General features: G+C 39.7%; 2 protein-coding genes across 3 annotated transcripts in view; both read left to right on the top strand.

The window, feature by feature from the left end:
* The window catches only part of LOC102786297 (DNA-binding protein RFX7), a 28927-nt gene extending 18545 nt beyond the window's left edge, over positions 1 to 10382 (top strand). For both annotated transcript variants that reach the window (XM_087838499.1, XM_087838509.1), the window contains 2 exons: positions 2485 to 2765; positions 3601 to 10382. In XM_087838499.1, coding sequence (XP_087694625.1) covers positions 2485 to 2765; positions 3601 to 6747 — 3428 coding nt within the window. In that variant the 3' untranslated portion in view covers positions 6748 to 10382. The remainder of the gene's footprint in view (positions 1 to 2484; positions 2766 to 3600) is intronic.
* A 7589-nt stretch (positions 10383 to 17971) lies between these two features.
* The window catches only part of nedd4a (NEDD4 E3 ubiquitin protein ligase a), a 39362-nt gene continuing 35681 nt past the window's right edge, over positions 17972 to 21652 (top strand). Inside the window, exons 1-5 of the mRNA XM_006780078.3 lie at positions 17972 to 18292; positions 19594 to 19667; positions 21098 to 21176; positions 21262 to 21300; positions 21560 to 21613. Of these exons, the coding sequence (XP_006780141.2) occupies positions 18248 to 18292; positions 19594 to 19667; positions 21098 to 21176; positions 21262 to 21300; positions 21560 to 21613 (291 nt within the window). The 5' untranslated portion in view covers positions 17972 to 18247. The remainder of the gene's footprint in view (positions 18293 to 19593; positions 19668 to 21097; positions 21177 to 21261; positions 21301 to 21559; positions 21614 to 21652) is intronic.

Raw genomic sequence — 21652 nt, 5'->3', positions numbered from 1 at the left:
GTCTATTGAAGTTCTGTCTCTACACCAGATTAATGTCGTTCTTGGACTCTTATGCTCAGGAACATCAAGCAGTCTAACTTGCCAACCTTGCAATAAATCTTTACAGCGATTATAATCTTCAGTTTTACTTTAAAATAAATTAGAGAACTTTTTGTTCAACTGTGTGATCATTTCAGAAAAAACATGTTTGTGTTTATTAAATACTCAATTTGCAGTAAAACGACTTAAAATAGGTTTTCTTTATAAACCAGAAGCAGTTTATAAAAATCCATGTGGAATCATTTTTGCCCTGAAGCTTGCATACCAATGACAAGCTCAAGAAGACAGATTCAGAGGTGTCTTGGGATTTCAGGCTTCCCACTTCAAATGGAGCGTAGCACAATATGCATTTTACACACGCACACACACACACACACACACACACAGAGGGAGAGAGAGAGATTTTGATGAAGCGCAAAAAGACAACAAAATAATGTCACTGAATTGTCACATCATTTTAACACCTCATAAACTGGAAGGTTCAGTGTTCAGATTTAAGTAAAAATAATTGTTTAACAAAGAACCAACAAGAAGCTCCCAGACACTGAAATGTAAAGTGGGGATGCAAAGAAAACATGTGGGATATAAGCATAACTGAGCCAAGAGAACAGCAGGAATCTCTACTTTTAAGAGATAATGTGCGATTGTTGAAATAAAGGCCCATCATCTCCTGTTAATCTACCCTGAGATTGCAGAGTTCTTTGATTCTGTGATTTAATCCCATGTACACAGGAAAGGGACCCAAATGCACACTGCTAAGTCAAACCTGAGAAACGTAAAACAACCTTTTATTAAGGCAAAACACAAAGTACACATACGGAAAAGTTAAATAAGTGAATAAATCCAAACAGAAATACAGTAAACACATAAGCAAGTATGACTCAACAAAGAATTAAGGCAACCTTTTCAGGTTTTAAATAGACACGTGAAGTAATCAGGGGGCTGGGAAACGCCAGGGTAACAAGACATAGCTGAAGCTAATTAAGACAAAGGAAGTAAAAGTGACGGGAAAGCACAAATAAAACAGGAAGCTACTAAAAGGGGAATCACAAAACAAAGACAAAGCCTTAACAAGATGCAAGAACACACTACAAAGACCAAACTAAAGTAAAAATTCGAGGAATCCGATTTATAATAACCTAAACCCTAAAGAAAACCAGAATACGAAACTAAAGAACAAAAGACTAGAAACAGAGTTAGTCAGATGAATAATAATGATAATGATAATAATAATAATAATAATAGAATGTGCGAGTGAATGTGAGTGCGAATGGTTGTCTGTCCCTGTGTGTTAGCCCTGCGACAGACTGGCGACCTGTCCAGGGTGTACCCCACCTCTCGCCCTATGACAGCTGGGATAGGCTCCAGCACCCTGAAAAGGATAAGTGGAAGCGAATGGATGAATGGAATAGGAATAATAATATTTTTATTTATAGGTGCCTTTAAAGACCCTCAAGGTCATCTTACAATAGTACAAAAAATAAGTAAATAAATAAAAACATAAGGTAAATATGGAAAAAACAAGCATGAAAGTATAAAAGCTAAACAGGGTAAAAATCATGATGCAATTTTGAATAGAGTTTTGAATAGTTTGGAGTGAGTGAAGGACGAAGGCGGTTAATATTGAAAGATGAAAACAGGAAGACCGAGTGATATTATTTATGTGTTGTGAAGGAAAGAGTGCTGTCGAGTATGACATCAAGACTCTTAACCTGAGGGGAAGGTGTGACAACAGAGTTATCAATGGATAATGAAAGACATCTGGTTTAAAGTTTTGATTTGGTGCCTATTAAAATAAATTCAGTTTTATTGCCATTAAGTTTAAGAACGTTGTGAGCAAACCAGACCTTGATTTCACTTAAACAATCAGAAATAGATATGGGTGGGAAAGTAGCTGTGGATTTGGAGAGCTGTAGTAGGGCTGAGTGTAATCTGCACGGCAGTGAAATTGGATGTTATATTTCTTGAAAATAAGAAAAAAACGGAAACAAGAAAATATGAAAATTTCAGTTGCACTGACAGAAACTTAAATACAAAATACAACAACTAAAAGCTGTGAATCCAAATGCTCAACACAGAGTGACTAACAAGATGGGTCAGATGAGTTTGAATCTCAGTGATCTTGAACTCAAAGTCAAGGTTAGGGGTCAACTTTCCTGAAAATCACCTTGGATTTTCAAAATTATACCATAGGTACATCCACTAGGAGGCTGGGGTAGCACTGGTGGCTGCCAGGTTTTAATAACAAGGAATTCACTTTTGAAACCAGTAGAATTACATCTGAATATATCAGGGAACATGCTGCAAAACTCTGCTACATCAAATTAAATTTTTTTTTGCAATAGCTGAAGATGTACAGTACTAAGTTCCCCTGCACAGTGTTATGTTCTTTTTGTAGGAGCATTTGATGTATACTGAATACAAATTTCTTTTGATTTTCTTCAGAGGTGAAAGGTTCACAGAGCGTCTCAGCCTTCGCCCCGGCTGCAGACGCTCACTCCTTCCAGCCTCATGTGACCATGCTGTCCTCTCCGTCTGTCGACGCAAAGCAGCAGCTCCAGAGGAAGATCCAGAGGAAGCAACAGGAACAAAAGCTGACATCTCCTCTACCCGGAGAGGGACAGATTAGGAAGGCAGACGACGGTGTGTCTTGTGGTAGTCCCACCCCTCCGTCACCTCAACCAACTATAGGCATCATGGTTGCTGCCGTGCCAAGCCCGATCACGGTGAGAGAGAGAGCTGGATCACACTATCATGTGTCATTTCTTTCCCCACTAAAGGAAAGATTAACTGCACGTAATTTCATGAATGTTTAGAACACAATGAACCCACATTAGATAAAAAATATACCCTTTTCTAATCTATTAATTAGCTACAACATGTTGCTGCAGTTACTGTTGATTTACATTCTTATAGGTCACTGAATTTTCTTTTCATCAATATAATAGTCAAACTTTCATTTATCTGAGGTCACATCACATTTCTGATCTTATCATTTTGTGTAGTCTGAAGAAGAGATAAGCCAGAAATGATAGTCCACAGAATTCATCATTGGAGTTGGAGTAGATATTCCAACACATTTTTGTATCCCTTTTAATGTCACAAAGGCTGCTTTATATATTTAATGCATTATAAAATCACACACTTGGGATTAAATAGTTGTTTTTACCAATAAACAAAATATCTACAACATAACTGCATGGATAGCTGTTTCTTAAGTGGACTGAAAACAAAATAACCATAGTTAAAATCAAAAAGGTGTCAAAACTGTCAAAAACAGTAACACCAAGGAGAAAAGTAATAAGGCACCAGGTGAACTCGTCAGGCAATGACAGGTGAGAAGACAACAAACATGCGAGGTAAAAACACAGTAAAACCTCTAAAAGAAAATATAAAGCCTGAAGTAAAAAGAGACGAAGGATATATTCACACAGACGTGCAGGGAGGCCGAAAAGGAAACATTAAAAAAAAAAAAGGTACCATAAAGCCCCCTCTCTCTCTCTCTCTGTCAAAGACAGGATATAAACTTTGATGTCATGATTCCTCTTTTTTCCCCTGCAGGTTCAGAGGAGTAGGCCGCTGATGTCCCCGAGTCCAGTGGGAACAGTGGAGAGCAAAGTACTGCCAATTAACATCCAGATGGTGACTCAGCCAGTTCAGGGAGTGAAGCAGAGCCCCAAACACCCCCAAAATATTCTGTCCAATCCAGCGGGGGAACGCACAGCTCGGCAGCGCTACGCTCAAATCCTCCCTAAACCTTCAGCCACCACTGCCATCGCTTTGCGCTCGCCCTCCACCATGATCATCGCAAACAGCCCCATTAAGACTGTTGTAACGCCATGTCATGTCAGCCCAGTCAGTCTGGTCAAAATGGCAGCCATATCGCTCACACCCAACAGCAGTGAAACTGCCACATCCTTCACAAACATGCTGCGGCCGGCATCTGCAGACATCAACTTTAAAGCTACAGAAGACGCCAGCTCCAGTCAGAGCGCGAGGAGTTCCTCAACGGTCCCCATTTTGGCCCCGGTGGCCAGGCAAGGACAGACTTCTAACACTCCAAGCATCGATGTTGAAATGGAAGTTGAAGCTATACATGAAAGCAGCCAAATGCAAACTTTGGGCAGTCAAGTTTTGCCACCAAGGGCAATAACCAATAGAGTCAAAGGGGCTGTACAGAGGGCCGCCAGTGTGCCCATACCACAAACTAGAGGCTTCTTGGGTCTCGAGGAAACGTCCAGCAATAAATGCAGCAGAGAGTCCTCCTCAAGCACTAATACTGTGGCCACAGGCGACAGCGGCAATAATAGCGCTAATAATACAAGCACTTTGCACTTAAATCCCTCCACTCAGAATACCAGCACTGTGTCTCTACTGAACACCAGCAGAACATCTTCATGTGGGGAAAACAACCAAACAAAGCAAGGCTTCTTGTCCACTAAGAGCCTCAGAAAACGTTCAGGGCTCAGTCCAGACCTTTCACCAATCAAAAGGGTTTTTATACCCCAGCAGCCAGTAGAGGGTGCTGCTGGTCCAGGGTATGGTATCAGAAACATGACGGGTAATGTATCCAGGCCAGGCGCTCCAGCTAGACCTGAAAGTGCACCAGCCACCAGGGAAGTAGAAGTGAAAATGACCACTCAAGTCCACGCACTTGGCACTTCTCCTTCTTTCAGAGCGAGTGGCTTTTACTCTGTTGCCAAAACACATAGTTCATTGCAGAGGAAAAACATTTCTGCCGTTATGGAAACTGGCACTTCAGTCAGTCACGCATTAATACAGCAACATCAGGGGCACGCAGCTGTGCCCGATAATCCCAGTTTTCCAAAGCATTCAGGTGTGGGTTCAAACTCAAGCCTGGAAGGAGTCCAGCAGCAGCCCTGCTCTCAGTCCAGTCCTGCTACTGAAACCTTAGAGTTTTTGAATCACGCTTCATCATCCGGTCAACTGCCCATGCAGACAGACATGACAGATTACTTTTGCTTTGATGATGATGTGACTCAGGACAGCATAGTGGAGGAGTTGGTGCAGATGGAGGAGCAGATGAAACTTAATAACCTGCAGCAGTTTGGAGATTCTGTCACGCTGCAGGGCCAGCAGGTTGCGATGCCAAACAACATGACGTCCGCTAATAAGAACATGGCTTTCTATCATGCTGCGAACAACAACAGTAACCCAATCCAAACAATTCAAACGCCGACACCTACACCCATGTCGGAAATGATGGGAGGAGCCCAGGGACTGACAGGAGAAAGCCCCTGCTCCCAAATCGCCTCCACGACCCCGGTGGACAGCGCGCTCGGAAGCAGTCGCCACACCCCGGTTGGGACGCCACACTCAAACTGCAGCAGCAATGTTCCTCCCAGTCCAGTAGAGTGCAGAAACCCATTCGCGTTCACACCCATTAACTCCAGCATCACTGGTTTCCATGACGGCAGCACCATCTCCAGCAGCCCCGTGAAACCGATGCAGAGACCGATGGCCACCCATCCAGACAAGACCAGGCTGGAGTGGATGAATAACAGTTACAATAGCAGTGGCGGGACCGCCAGCAGATCCAACAGCGGAATGGAAATTCTGCCCGGCTATCACAGCCTGATAGACGACCATTTTCAAAAACCTCACGCCTTTGCCGTTCCTCACGCGCGGCACCACGACAGCCATTTCGGCCGCTTGACTCCCATCTCGCCCGTGCAGCAGCAGGTAGCGAGCATGGCCAAGCAGGAGGGTTTTGCAGTGCCTGCCCCTCTGGATAATAAAACTGCCAACACATCTGCTGCAAATTTTAGGTGTCGCAGCGTAAGTCCCGCTGTACATCAGAGGAACTTCAGTGGCACAGGAGCAGGAACCAACCTTTCCAATGCCTCCCGATCGGTAGTGTCTCCCTTTAATTCTCCTGTGACGGCTGAGGTGTTGAACATCTTCGCAAACAGCCAGACAAACCTCGGCGTGAACAGCATGGCCCAGAGGAGCCGCTCTGTGCCGCTCAACATCATGATGCAAAGCGAGGCCCCGCCCACACCGGGCCAGCAGTGCAGCACCAAAAGCATCGCCAGCGTCCTCCTGAGCAAGCTAGATGGAGATCACGAGAATAGTGTGCGGGGTGTGGGAATCAATAATTTACCTCCCACCTACACCGCTCGTATGAACCTGACCCAGATCCTCGAGTCCAACTCCAGCCTCTCCTGCACTGACAACCTGATGACCTCTGACTCCAGCAGTAACTGCAACCTGCAGAGGCCCAATTACCTCATGGAAAATTCTATCAGTGAACAAATGATTCTCTCGGCAGGTCAAGGCCAAATACAAGCAGCCGGTGGAGAGCAGCATCAGCAGCAGTCCATCATGTCAGCTTTGAACTCACAGCAGCAGCAACACCAGCAGTTAGACTTCAGCACCTCTCAAGACCTCCTCGCTGCTGGCAATCAGCTCATGGAGCAGGTGTCAGAGCTAACAGCAGGCGGGGCCGATTTCCCCGGTGAAATCAGAATGACATCGGAGCTTCCCAGTAGCATCAGTGACCTTAACGCATTGGACACAAACCTGCTGTTCGACCCCAGCCAGCAGCAAGGCCAGTATCAGCACGCTGCCCCAGAGGAGCTGGTGGACGATTCGCTGTTTCAGCAAATCACCAGCGAAGCGGCTCATTCAGGTGGTCTCGACTGGTTGGAGAGCAAAGATCACCCAACTGTTGGGCTGATGGGCTGAGAGCAGAGCTTTTTATAGTCATGTTGAACATGTTAATCTGCGGTTGATGTTTGTTTTATTTATTTTCAGGCATTTATAATGCAACACTGGATACAATGAGGTCTGTCCAGATTAAGTGCCAGGCTAAAAACTGAGCTAATGCTGCAACACTCACTGAAAATGCTGGTCATTTCCCTTTAATGAGAGAATATTGCCTCACTTTGTTTGATCAAGAGAATTGTCAACAAGAAAACACACACAGAAAAAAGCTAGGTTTCAAACAGCTAATTTTATTGAACAGTCAGATCAATAACAGAGCCGTGGATCAGTGTGAATAAACCTTATGCAACGCTACTTATTTCTGTCACCGTGTATAAACTGCAGGCTAAGTTAGGTGCAAAAAAAACTAATGATATTTAATCCTAAACTAACAATATGTGTTTGTTGTGTAGCTTTACTTAAAGGAAAAAAGCGCTTAAAAGATTTTGAATTTAACATTAAGATATGTGACGTGTACACACATACATTAAATTATTATGCGTTCACAAATACACAGAATCAAATTCATCCATGTAAATCCATATAATGTACTCATAATCTTAATATATAAATATACCAATATAAATATATGTATCTCTTCCCAAACACAGCACTGGCCTTTACTGACTCATTTTGGTGAAATATATAAAAGGTATGCGGTAAAACTTTGAACCGCAAAATTCAGCAGTATAAGTCTATACTGTCTAAAGTTTCTAAAGTTTATTTTAAATAGACTTTGAGTCTCTGTTAATCAGCTGATGAGTGTGAAGAGCGACGTTAACCTCTCTTCAAACCCCTTCATGTAGATTAAATAATAATAAAAATATTATTAGTCCTCTTTTAAGTTGCATTTAAAATAGGTCTTGTATACAGTCATGTGAATAACTAAGTACACCCTTGTTATCATAGGTGAGCACCTTTAAAAAAGCAGCAGTTTTGGTAGTTTGGTGGTCTGGTGCATTCAGGTGTGAGCTAACACAATGACACAGTCTTTCCAAGTGTTAACGTCCCAACAAGGCCCGACTGTAGAAATGCCTCAGCTCTACAGGCTTGAGCTAGTATGTTAAAGCCTGTAGAGCTTTAACATACTATGTTATGTTAAATTTCATGAAAATAGAATTACAAGACAAATATGGCCTGCCACAAAGGAATCCCAAGAGAATATCTCTTCCCTCTGAAACAAACATGACAGCAGAGTTTGCTTTAGGTTTGCCAAGCAGCATCTAAACAAACCACAGATGACACCAAAGTGGAGACAAAACCAAACAGGTCAAGAGTCAAGCTTGGCCTAAATTAGGTTATGTACTGTAGGAGATAAATCACCCCAAACACAACAAAATGAAATGTATCAACAGAATGGCTGAAAGTGAAAAAGAATGAAGGTGTTGCAATATCAAAGTCCAGACCTCAGCCTGCTTTGGGGGGACCTTAAGAGAGCTGTGCATGAATGCAATGTTGTAAAGAAGAGTGGGCCAAAAACTCTCCACGATAATGTGAGAGCTGAGAAAGTCATACAGAAAACTATTACTTCTACGTCATTGCTGCTAAAAGTTGTTCTTCAAGCTACTGAATCACAGGGTGCACTTAGTTTTTCTCAGGACTGTAATTGTGATTATAAAGATGTTCAAATCTTAATCAATCCCTTTAAAGCGTATGCAAAATTTACATGCAATAAAAGAAAACAGACAAAAACATAAAATATTAAACCAGCTGTTCTCAAACCGGCATGGCCCCGCCACCAAAATAATTCTCACCTTCAAATTTTATCGATCTTTATCAACAGCAACAACAAAAAAAAAATGAGTCTGAATTAAAAAGAATTTAAATCAGCATTCACACCACTCTGCAGCAAAGAGTCTGTGTCCCACCAGGGGGCCATGCCCCATAGGTTGAGAATCACTATATTAAACCAAGAAAGATGATCTGCTGATCAGCTTTAATTATGCTTTCAGTCTTTGTATGGTTACATGTAGGTGTGTCACACAGACCATTTTATGGGATCTGTGTTGCAGCCCCTGAAAGACGAGGGCTCGACCACTTAACCCTTACAGGACATTTATGATAAAATCACTTACCTAAGAATTAAACCAAACCTCTCTGACGGGGTCTTCTTTTGCACTTGAAAAATGAACCGAGAGCTTTTTATCGCTATTTAAATGTATTATTTATCGCGTGCAGATTACTAAAAAGGAAGACATGGAAAGTGAGAGGAGCCTAACGAGCATGTATATTACACTTATTCTAATGCACTGACAATCTATAATCCTTGTGCTTTATAAAGGGAAAACACTGTTTGATTTGTATGGAACAATTTTACTCTGAATCCTGAGGTTCAAATGAAAAACAGCTGCCGATCAAATGTGGAAGTCGAGCTTTACACTGACGTCGAGCATCCGGTAAAGAAGTCGTGCAGCTGCTGACTCTAAGCTGCGTCTGAGGGCTTTGGGTTTCTGAGCCTTATGTCCTTATGCCAAAGATGTAAGCTGCACCGTGGTCACGGGTGTAACATAGCCTCCAACGTGGTGGACTCTCTGACAATAAAGTGCTTGATGACGCCTGTAACAAATGTATTCAGAGGAAAGGTGAAAATCTGTAAATGCTGAGGGTTCCTTTGTTTACTGTTGTTGATGCTTTTGTAACCCGCACCCTTCCAACAGGTATGTGATGTTTTCACGGCAGCATCACAGTCGCTAAACCGTGTGTGTCTCTGTGTTAGCAGTAGATCTCTTAACCGTGTATTGTTGGTCACACTCACTTTATTTGTTGTACAGATTGGGGGTGTGGCCAGGTGTCCGGTGCTCTTTGGTTTGTTTTATTACTATTTATTATTTTACATTGTGCTATTTGTACAGGATATGTACTCTTGGAAACCATTTAATTGTTTGTTTGTGTGCGTGCGTGTGTGTGTTCACAATAACCTGACTTGCACTGTTATGATGTTTTGTAGCATACGCTTTAAGTGTCATAGTGTGTTATCGCGTATCACGTGCATTATCAAGACTTTTCCGAAATTTGGAAGTGAATAATGAGAAATTGAAGAACTAAAACCTCGCAGAACTGAATTTTGACAGGAATTCACGCCAGAAAATGTTTGCACTTGTTTTAAAATGTGGAAACGGCACTGTTCCTTAATATACGGTGCGTAATTGTGCAATTGTACTTCCCTTCATGAGCTTGAAAGTTGTCCCTCTGTGACAAAAAAAACCAAACATTTTGAATGAACTAAATTAATGTCTGGATTTAATCTGGTGATTTTATACAGAATACTGTATTTTTAACTTCTTTAAAATCTGATTGTATCATTGTAACATCTAATTATTTTTGAGTACTTTTTTGACCTCTGATTTCTCTCAGTTTCGATGTTTAACTCCATTGTGGGTCTGTGTGTTTGTTAACGCTGATGTTTCTTTATGAAGAGTTTACCCTTCCTCTTGTAAGTGGCTAGGAGCTGTACAGCCGCCCTCCACTGTGTTAAGTTGCTGTGGTTTTTAATACAAATATTTTCTTTTTGTTGTTGTTGTTTTGCATTTTATCAAGTGCTTTTATAAGGGGAAGTGCTTGTTGATACCGGTTTTTGAAAACTTTTTAAAACTAATAAACATTTTTGAGTACATCTACTTCAAAGATGCTGTGCTGTTGTCTGCCCAGGACACAACTGGATCTTCACCTCTGATATTTTACATACAAAGCCAATAAGTAGCATAACTTCACCCATACTGCTGTTTTATGGTATTAACCAGAAGCATTCAGATGAAATTTGGAAGTTTAATAAGCAGCAGGAAAATTTATTTATTATGAAAACAAATAAAACATATCCTGAAAATGAAAAAACAACAATACAACAAAATAAATGAAATGCAATAAATGCAACTGTGGACACAACTGTTTAACTTCTAAAACTCTAATTAAATTAAATTTAAACCTTAAGATATGAGTGAATTATGCTGGCATCACTTTAATACCAGAAAACTAAGCAGGTGGGTTCATAATACTTAATATGATTATAAACAGCAAATAGTTGGGATTTTTTTATCCTTTCTTACATACATGCTTCTCTTTAAAGAAAAAGTTAAAGACTTTGTTACCGTTTCACATCTAAGCCTGAAGCATGAAATAATCATCAGAAAGTGCTTGTTTTTCTTCAACCTTCTGACATTTTTTAATTATATATATGTGTATATATATATATATATATATATATATATATATATATATATATATATATATATATATATATATATATATATATATATATATATATATATATATATATATATATATAACACTGTATAGCTAGGACTTTTAAATATTTAAATATTCATATATCTACAGTGCTCACAGACAAAAACAAAACAGCAACAAGTGTCAGTATTTTAATACAAAACATCTGTTGGTAAATGTAGTTTTCTTTCATGTGAATTAAATGAGAAATAGTCTGAAGGTTTTAGATATTTCTGATTATGCAGAATAAGAACAACAGTACTGAAATACAGAGCAGGCGTAAGTCTCTGATTTTACACTACTAGAGTTTAGATTCACTCAGCTGAGCCTCTGTGTGTTCAAATCTTGAACTTGCATTTTCTCAAAACCAAACAAAGAGGGAACCGTGACCTTGGAAAATCTGCATATTATGGGACGCTGAAATGACTGGTACCATGCAAAAAGTGATTTACACACATGCTCACTGTACAGTTTCTTCAGGTCTCATGTGAAAAGTTTGCCATGGAAACTTGCTTAATGTGGTGACCAGTCTGACTGTCCTGGAGATCTTTTTAAATCCACTGCGTGACAGAACTTTATTCTGAAGGTCTTAGAAAACTCTTCAGATTTTACCAGAGTGGTGAGTACATAAGCTTTCTTTATTGGTAATGTTTTAAAGAGGATCAGAAGTGTCCAAAAAAAAGACGGAAATCCCGTACTTTATTTTCCACTTCTGGGACCTTTCAGAAGCTAGTGTCATTAAACTCCAGTTCGTTTATGTCCTAAACGTCAAAGGGATTTCACAACAAACACTACATTAACCTTCAGGCCACCACTTTGCTTGAGTACACTCAACTAAACAAAAGTATAAGGAGATGTTTTGAGGATTGGGACAATGTCTTTCACTTTAATTACGTGATTTTATACCATGAGCCCTTACCAGCCTGTGCCTGTGAATGATATCAGTCAGTCTATTTAAAAGTCTTTAAATCAAATAATAACATGTCTGTGTGAGGGAGGGATATGGAGCAATGAACAGAGCCTTTCAAAATAAAGTATTGTGAGGTATTATGGTGTTAGCGTCATGTGCTGACACATAAATATAAAGTTAAATCCCCTTAAACGAACAGTCCCATTACTGCAGGCAGTAATTTAACATCCATGCTTATATCAGAGCTCCTCTCTCTCTGAGCAGACCTCTTCAACTGTTCACATTTGGTTACAGTCGGGCCGACACAACCTCATGTTTATAATCAGACTGTGATTCCTGTTGTTTTCTGTTTTGCACATTTCACCTCATAAATGTCAAACAATCACTGTCGGTTACTGCACACGAGGTCAACATGAAGTATCTGGCTTTATTTTCATTGGAGTATTTTTAGTTTTAGTGGAAATAGTAGCAGGATTTCCAGGAAAATCCTGCCTACATAAAAAGAACACACACTTATAAAGAGCTTAGGCAGAAACCCTCAGGTGTGTGTGTGTGTGTGTGGTTATTTGAAACCAGTAAGGCAGTGTATCTTCCTCTGCCTTATCTCTTATCTGAATAACATTCTTCAAACTCGGCAATCTGGCTTTGACACGTGTTTTCCATACAGCTTTTTTTCATCCAAGCCTCAAGCAAAGAAAAAACTCCATTCATCAGAGGCCGAACTCTTGAAATCCATTCACAGCTACAAACATTGGTTTTGTGCTTGTATCAGAAACAGGCCAAGAAATCTGATCTATACTGACTCTAAAAAGTTGAGGTTTAACCAGAATATTCAAAAACAATGGGTTCAAATGTCCAGCATGAGGTCTGCAGCAGAGTTGTCAACAGTCACAGTCAAAATCTGACTGATTTCCATGGATTTCAGAGGACTCGGATTCCACATTAGCAGTTTCTTTTAATACTCAGTTTTGTTTTGTATACAGCTAAATTATCAACATTAATACAAAATGTCAAAAAATACCCACAAAAATATGAAGAGCGATATGACATAACTATTCAGTTTCCCTGTGCATACAGTATTTTAGTACTGCTGAATCCTTAATTCATTTTAATTAGTTTGGAGCCACAGCTTCCACTCCACACCTGCAGTAGCTGACGCTGTCTGTGGTGAAATCCTGCATGCAGCACTTTTTGTGCTGCATGCAGGATTTCACCATAAACTTGTACTTTAAAGGAAAAATGTGACCCTTATTATGGTTATTATCTTTACTGACTATAACAGGCTCCACATAGGTTAGTTAAAACATCCACAGAATACATGTAGACAGATTAAAAAAAAAACCCACATGCATACAACAAAACAATAAAAGCTTAGACACATACCCTAACCATAAAGTGAACTGGCTTGATGAACGCAAATGGTTTCTTTTCAATGAAAGAAACATAAAGAAAGAACTTAAACAAACCAAGGCGTGTGTACAGTAGCTGTGTGACTGCAAGAGTGATGAGGCAGTGAATGTTTTATTGTTTAGTGCGAGGAAACTTGTGTCTCAGGAAGGAGAGCCACATGGTAACTGAGCCATAAGTTCTTTTGTATAGCACACTGGGCCCAGGTGTGGTGTAAAAAGTTAGAGAGAGCAGTGAAACAGTCTGCTGGACTCTGTGTGAAGTGATTACAACAGCTTATAAACGCATCTAACAGGGTACAATTAGAAATGCATATCAAAAACTGAAGGAGCGTCTGCATAATGAGTGTTTACAAATACTGTGTTTGTGCTGGGCTGACCGGACCCCAACAAACTAAATGTGGGGCAAAGGGCATGTTTGTGTGGGACAATGCAGGACACATGAAATTTTGATATAAATAAAAAAAACTATGCAGGTTAAAGGCATGGCATCGACAAATATACTGCATTTTATCACAATGAACTTAATTTGTGTAGCACTTTTAAAAAATACAACAACACAACAAAGAGCTTGTTGCAATGTTACAACCCAAATATATATAAATTACATTACACTGATACACACACAAAAAGGGAAAAACAACAAATCCTCACATTTGAAAAGTGAGAAACAAAATCTCGATTATTTCTGTGAAGAGGTGAATACGGGAATTTGTGATTCACTGATCAGTTCCAGTTTTGACAGGAACTCATATGCAGTCTTTTGAAAAGATACAGCCTCAGATTCAGCAGCACGTAGAGCCACCTTTAGCAGCCGTAACTTGGAGTAACTGTTTCCTGTATGACTTTATCGGTCTCTGACATCATTGTGAAGGAATTTTGGCTCACTCTTCTTAATAACAAAGCTTCAGTTCATTGATTTTAGCAGGAATTTGTTCATTCACAGCTTTCTTAAGGTCCCGCCACAGCATTTCAATCAGGTTAAAGCTTTAACTGGGCCATTAGTTCTTTTGTTTTTCAGCCATTCGGATGCAGATTTGCTGCTGTGCTTGGAATCATTGTCCTGTTGCATGACACAATGTGGACAAAGGTTTAGCAGACAGACGGCCTCACATTTAACTTTAAAATACTTTGGCATACAGGGGGGTTCAGTGACTCCAAACTGCCCAGGCTCTGTGACTGTGAAACAAGCCCAAATCATTGCCCTTCACCAGCGTGTTGGCATTTGTGCTGATATGCTATGTTTAGTTTTCACCAAACATGATACTGTGAATTATGCCCAAACATCTCCACTTTTTTCACATTGTTCCATTTATTTAACATGCTAAGTGAGGCCTGTAGAGCCTGAGATATAGCCCTTGAGTTTTTTGCACAGTTTGACCTTGGGGACGTTCAGGGCTGGAAGATTGTGCCACGTCCTCCAGTCTCCAAAAAACACAGAAGGACTTTTTTCTGTGTTGAAAAAAGAAGGAACTTGAGTTAAACTTTGTGTTATAGATGGTTTACATTCCTAAAACATTTACATCTGCCTACATTTTTATTTTCTCTCCTCATTCAAATTAAATAAAGGCAAGTGTACAACATTTTTAAGCTTTTTTAAATGTATATTTATTTCATATTTAATTGTGTATTAGTATCACTGTAGTGGATGTTTTGACTTTTAAGCATGTTTAGACTTCATCTCAAACATGAAGTGAAATCATTAATTACTTCTAAAAATAACAACAAAACCAAAACAAAAACAACAGCAAGCAATTAATTGCTTAGTTATAAAAACTCTACATGTGATGTTTTTTGTGGCTTTCTGGATCTATAAATGTTCACATGATGAAAGCAAATCAGTGAATGTGGAAAAACCGAGACATGTAGTTATAAAGCTTTTCCTGGGCGTCGGTATAGCCCACCAGGTCGAGTGGGTGACCAAATGTGATAAGAATATTGCAGAAACCTGTGTTAGAGTCAACCCTGAAGCCATTTACTGTAAGTTTCTTGTTTCAATAAAGGCTAAAAAGCCCAAAAAGAAATAGCTTTTTCTTAAAACGTCTCAGGTTGTTCATCATTTTGGATAAATTTGACTCATTAAATGTAAATGTTTTCATAATGTACTTTCACTAAAAATGAAGAAGTGAAAAGGTGTTTTTTTAAATTATGTATTTTACAATTGATCAAATTTGACGGCATATAACTCCTGCACTAAAATTAGTTTAACAGCCCTATAAACATGTGAGACACTGTCAAAATAATTTGGGAAGAAGCGGATAAAAATGCAGAGCAGCTCAACATGCCATGTGACACCGAGTCACCACTCTTGTAGTATTTTTCCATGGTTGTCTAACAGATTACTCCTCCCACCTCTTTATCTGTAAATTTCCTTTATTGTGATGTTATAATCTTAAGCAGTGTCGTTGATCTTACAGTTTATGCTTTTATAATTGCGTTCACGTGCATTTGTATTGGAGTTTTATTGGTGTTGTATAAGTGTTATAGGTAACTACACCTAAACTAAAATCTAGAACTACAGTACAATACTGTGGAAAGGTCTTGCACCACATTTCTTTATATTTTGCTCCCAATCAACTTTCTTGGAATTATTTTAAGGTGCTCTTGAGCAATGGTTCTTCAGGCTTTTTGGAGCTTTTCTTTGGAAATTGGCTGCTTTTTCACTCACTTCCGGTGCGGTCCTTGTATCTGATAAATTGCAGAGGAATGTTTGTTGCTGCCGTTATTGTTTGTTAAGCCACTTAACAGTAACCTATGAATCATTCTGACATTAAAAAAAGTGTTGTGTCTAGACATAACAGACAATTTAGCAAAGAATCAATTTAAAATTCTATCTTTAGGCACTTTGTTATAAGCACCTTATCACAAAACACATCATTTGTTTCCATTTCTTTAGTTGAATCAAAGAAAAATCACACCGTTTGACAGATAAAAAATAGTTGTTGTTTTTTTTTTTTTTACCAACAAGGTGAATCCCAAAGATCTATTAGCTGAAAGCTTCATATCTTGGCATGGTGTGCATTTTGTCCTTAAAAAATGGAGAAAGCTGGACACATGTAGACACATCTCACAGCAGGTGCACATTATGTAAAAGCCCTGTCCTTGTGGCAACACTTCTTACAGAGTGATAAATGCAAAGTTCCATCCATCCATTCACTTCCGCTTATCCTTTTCAGGGTCGCGGGGGGCGCTGGAGCCTATCCCAGCTGTCATAGGGCGAGAGGCGGGGTACACCCTGGACAGGTCGCCAGTCTGTCGCAGGGCTAACACACAGGGACAGACAACCATTCGCACTCACATTCATTCACACATTCACACCTAGTGACAATTTGGATTATCCAATTAACCTATCCCCACAAGCTGCATGTCTTTGGACGGTGGGAGGAAGCCGGAGTACCCGGAGGGAACCCACGCAAACATGGGGAGAACATGCAAACTCCACACAGAAAGACCCCGGCCTGATGGTGGAATTGAACTCAGGACCTTCTTGCTGTGCGGGAAAATGCAAAGTTATTACACCAATTACACCAATACATCTCAGTCTTTTTGTATGATACAGAAATGCTGCTTTGGGTTTAAATTGTGAGAAATAAATATGCAAATTTACAGAAAAGGTTCATTACACAGATGGTCGTCTTTATTTGTCTTTATTTTAATAGTGAAGACACTGTAAAAATCATAAATATATATAGTAGATAGTGTAAAAAATACAATCATTCTGTCATTTTACTTTGGTGTAGTATGAGTGGTCATGAGTGAGGTAGAAAAGTCATAAAATCTTTGAAAATTCAGTTAAAAGTCTAAAATTTATGCCCACATTCACGTTTTTCAAAGCCATCCAGTGGGCCATGTGGGAGTCTTTGGTGGGCCAATTCTGGCCCCTGGGCCTTGTTGGGCATCCCAGCTCTTTAGCTCGGAAACACTGCAGACTCTCTACCATGGTTTGGGGCTGTATTTTAGCCAGTGATATTAGAGATCTGCTTGTAATTGATGGGATTATTAACACAGAAAAGTACCATCAGAGTTTGATTCACTACGCAATAGCATCTGGAAACATTTGACACAATTCACAGTTTGAAAAGATATTTGACAGAATATCAGGCCTCCCCAGAGCCTGAACCCTAAGGTTACTGAAGCAGTGTGGAATCATATCAATAGAGAGTGGAAAATAAAGGCAGCCAACATCCAAAAAAGGGCTTTAGATGTCCTTTAAGAAGTCTGGGAAACTAGTCCATTCAGTTGAATTTAATTTAAATTGCGCCAAATCACAACAGTAGCTCAAGGTGCTTCCTGAAGACTACTTAAAGAAATTACAACAAAGCTTGCCTAAGAGTGTTCAGATAGTACTGTCAGAGAAAGTAGGCCTTTAAAACGAAACTAAAGTTAAACTTTTCAAACTGAAATGGGGAAGTGGAAACCCTTGGGGGAAAAAATAAACTCAAAACTAAACTAACATTTAAAAAAAAATCGGGTTAATTTAATATATTATCTTTGTTTCATAACACCTCTCTCACTCAAATATGTGCTTTTTGCTCTCTATCAGTGCGACCAACCTGTTTAATGCCTGTCTCATTTACATTGTAACAAACATGTATGGTTTCTTTTAGATAACGCACGCACTGTGACATTACATCGATCTCTAGGAAGCTCCCTCTGGGTTTCCTCAGGCTTTGACAGGGGGACCCAGAGAGGAAGAGGAAGCATGAGGAGGAGGAGGAATAGAAGGCGGAGGAGGAGGATGGATACAGAGTGACGAAGGTGTAACAGCTTTAACAGTAGGTTAGTTTCACGCCATCCAGCAGGGTAAACACACAGAGGGAGTACCTCACTTACAGCGGAGTGGAAAAGCACACCTTTGCGGAGCACTGACTGTCGCACCGCCACCTCCTTCTTCTTCTTCCTCTTCTTGTCGCTGTGTGGGAGGAAGAAGGGCGAGGATACTATTATGGCTTCAGTTTCTTCACAGATCTCAGGACTTCAGACAGATGAGGTAAACTTGGGGGGTTTATAAACGAGGCCGCTGTCGTTAGCCAGCTAACCAACGGCAGCTAACCTAGAAACTAACCGGAGCGTCGAGTTAGCGAGCTAACTCTCCCTAACTTACCGCGTCTGTCCGCTTCGGAGTTTCGTTTCCGCCAGATAAATGTGTTACCTATTAGCAGACAATCGATGTAGTTTGAAAATCTCCCAACTACTGCCAGGCAGTGTTAGAGGAGCCTTGAAAATAATAGAGCTTTTGTTTTTCTCGGGCAGGAAACCCGCCGTCTCCTGGGTTGTCAACGCCTTTTGTGTTTGCTCAAGATAAACAAAACAAACAAACAAGCAAACAAAACTGAGCTCTACCGAAGCAGCAGATGTCTGTGAAAAGATTCAGAGGACAACAAAGCAAAACAGGGAATGCAGAGTAAGGAGCTGGGGTCAGTGTGACAGGTTGCGAAATCTCCCGATGATTCACTGATTTTACGGTAAAAATGCGGCACAAGAGCCAAGTGTTGTGAGGATGTTACATCACCCTGAGACCACTGCATGTATGCTTGCACGGCGAGCTGTGTGCGTGCATGCATGTGGTAACGATCAGACTGAAGCCACACTGCATCAGTGCTGCTACACTCTTATTATTGTCTTTTATCACTTATTGGACACCTGTTGTCATACAAGTCATCGGTAGACAGTAGACTGCCCATGCGCAGATTATTACTATATTATGAAGCTATAATAAGAGTGATTTTTGTGGGTTTTCTGTTTAGTTTGTGTTGTATGAAAAGGTGAGTGTCAGTTTAGTGTTTATTAGTTTTAGAGTTATTATAAACTGGACAGGTGGAAGATTTAAGAAGTTTAGGTCCAGTGTTACGATCCAAACTCTTGACTCAGTGACACAGATAGCTCAGTCTTAATAAACAAATACACCTAAGTTGCCTCATGCTTGTCCTCATGCATGTCTTCGTCATCCATCCATCCATCCATCCATCCATCCATCCATTCGTTTTCTTCTGCTTATCCAGTTTAGGATAACTCTGGACTGGACTGAAGTCAAAGTCAGTTCTGCCATGTTTACAGGACACGCACAGGAGTGTCATCTCATTACACTCTCGACCCACAGTGTGCAAACAAGACACAAGTTAAAAATAAATAAAAAGTCAGAAAACTATGATTACTGAGTAATATTGCCTGTGTGTGTACATATGTGCAGCAGAAGTCAAAGCTGTAGGCTGTATGCAGTCTCTGTCCCTATTTGTATCTTACTGTACTGTACTGTAAATAGACTTGTTTTATTTTATTTTGTTGATTCAGGACGATAACAGAATCCTGAAGGTGAAAGTCATTGCTGGAATTGGACTGGCCAAAAAGGATATTCTTGGAGCCAGGTAAGCTGAAGGAACATGGTCTGTTTTTCATGCCAGTTTGCTCAAACAACAACTTTAAATATAATTTCACCTGTGCCTTAAGTGGGCATTCTTAATACAGCCACGGTTTTCCAGCACAGGAAGTGTTGGAAAGTTCTGAGACTCAGGGGTCAGGGCATTGTCACCAATGTGTTTTGCAATCGAACCACATACCACATGACCTTCAGAGCTCTTCCTTTATGAAATTAGAAATAGGATTATCAACTGTCATAAACTTAAAAAAAATCACACACACTTGTAGCAGAATTAGAAGCCTGAACCTTTAAAATCAGAAGAGTTACAGGTTGTTCTCCAGCTTGATTGATTAGACTAATCCAATGTTTTAGAAATATATGACTAATGTTTTTTATCTTCTAAAACCTTAGTGTGATTCTTTGGCATTTCTCATTTAGTTTTATCAGTGATTCCAAATACAAACATATTTAATGGGCAGCATTGCAGGACATCTAAAGAGAAAAGCAACATGTGCTACTTGACAACCATACAGTTTCTTTGTGATCATTTATGTAAATAAATCGATGATTATTAAAAATGTTCACAGCAGATTTGAAAAAAAGTCTTATGTCACCAACTTCCAGAGCACAGGGAACACCTTGTTCCTGTCTGTTTCCTCTTTACATTACAATCAGAGCTTACCAGAATTTGTGAATCACTGATTCATATTAAATCCTCCATTTGTTCCAAAAAACAGAAGGACTTTGTTCTGTCATTTGCAGAAAAGCTTTAGTTAAACACTGTTTTCTGATGGTTAACATTCCTCAAATATTTAGATACAGCTGGCTACCCTTCTTATTTCCACCCCTCATTCAGGGTTTTTCTGGGGATTTGTTGTACTGTTGTAACTCTGGGACTCCCTCCAAAGAAGCACAAACCAGTGTGTCTGCAACATTTTTCACTCATACCTTTCCCCCACTTTTAGTTTTTTAAAGTTGAAAATAATTCCCCTAACTTCCACATAGCACGGCATACAAAGCAAAGACGCATAATTGAGAGTTTCTGTTGATTTTGTTGGTCGTTTTGGGAGTCTTGTGTCTTTATGTCCATTTCGTGTTTAATTGTTCGCGTAATGGCCAAAATTGCTCTATTAGTACCACTCTAGTGGAGCGCTCGTCATTTAATGCATTACTAATGCTTTGTTAAGACAGAGCAATGAATAATACAGTTTCTTTGATGGATGTGGTTTCTATGCACAGTTCCTAGAATTATTATAAATTAGAAACTGCAATTATGAGCATGTCAAGCTGGAACAATTTCGTTAATGTTTCTTACGTTCTGAAGGTAGAGGCTGATTTTAAGTGTTTTGAATAAACCGCTGAGGGCAGGAAGCAGATCATAACTGTTTGAATCTGTATAGACCAATGACTTAGTGAGTCTCTGTTTTTCCTTTGCAGTGATCCCTATACCAGACTGTCCCTCTACGATCCTGTCACTGGAGAAATCGCAAGCCTTCAGACCAAAACCATCAAAAAGGTAAATACGTGAACACCTGCTTTTGAAGTCGTGCTCATATCTCGTTGATTTATTTTATTCTTTTCTCTTTTCATTTGACCCGAAGACACTGGACCCCAAGTGGAATGAAGAATTTTTTTTCAGAGTAAGTGAAACGTGATTCACATTAAGCACATTTTAAAATGTATGTAATGTTTTATTTTTTTCATAAAATGAATGTACTCTGATGCAACATCAGTCAAATCAATGCTTACTTAGAAAAACCTGATTCCGAAATCAGATTTAAATCAAATGTAGCCATAACATGTGACACTTGAATTGCTCTGGCATTGTTGTCCATGCATCTTGGTTATTGTACTGGTCGATTAAGCAGCTTTGACTTTAAAGTGTTTGTCGTGTTTCAGGTTGATCCCAAGAAGCATCGCCTGCTGTTTGAGGTGTTTGATGAGAACCGGCTGGTGAGTTAGTTTTAATTATTTATGTTTGTTTCTGTATAT

The sequence above is a fragment of the Neolamprologus brichardi genome, chromosome 1, assembly GCF_056152115.1.
Source record: "Neolamprologus brichardi isolate AB-2024 chromosome 1, ASM5615211v1, whole genome shotgun sequence".
Lineage (NCBI taxonomy): Eukaryota > Metazoa > Chordata > Actinopteri > Cichliformes > Cichlidae > Neolamprologus > Neolamprologus brichardi.
This window is presented reverse-complemented; position numbering and strand designations above follow the sequence as displayed.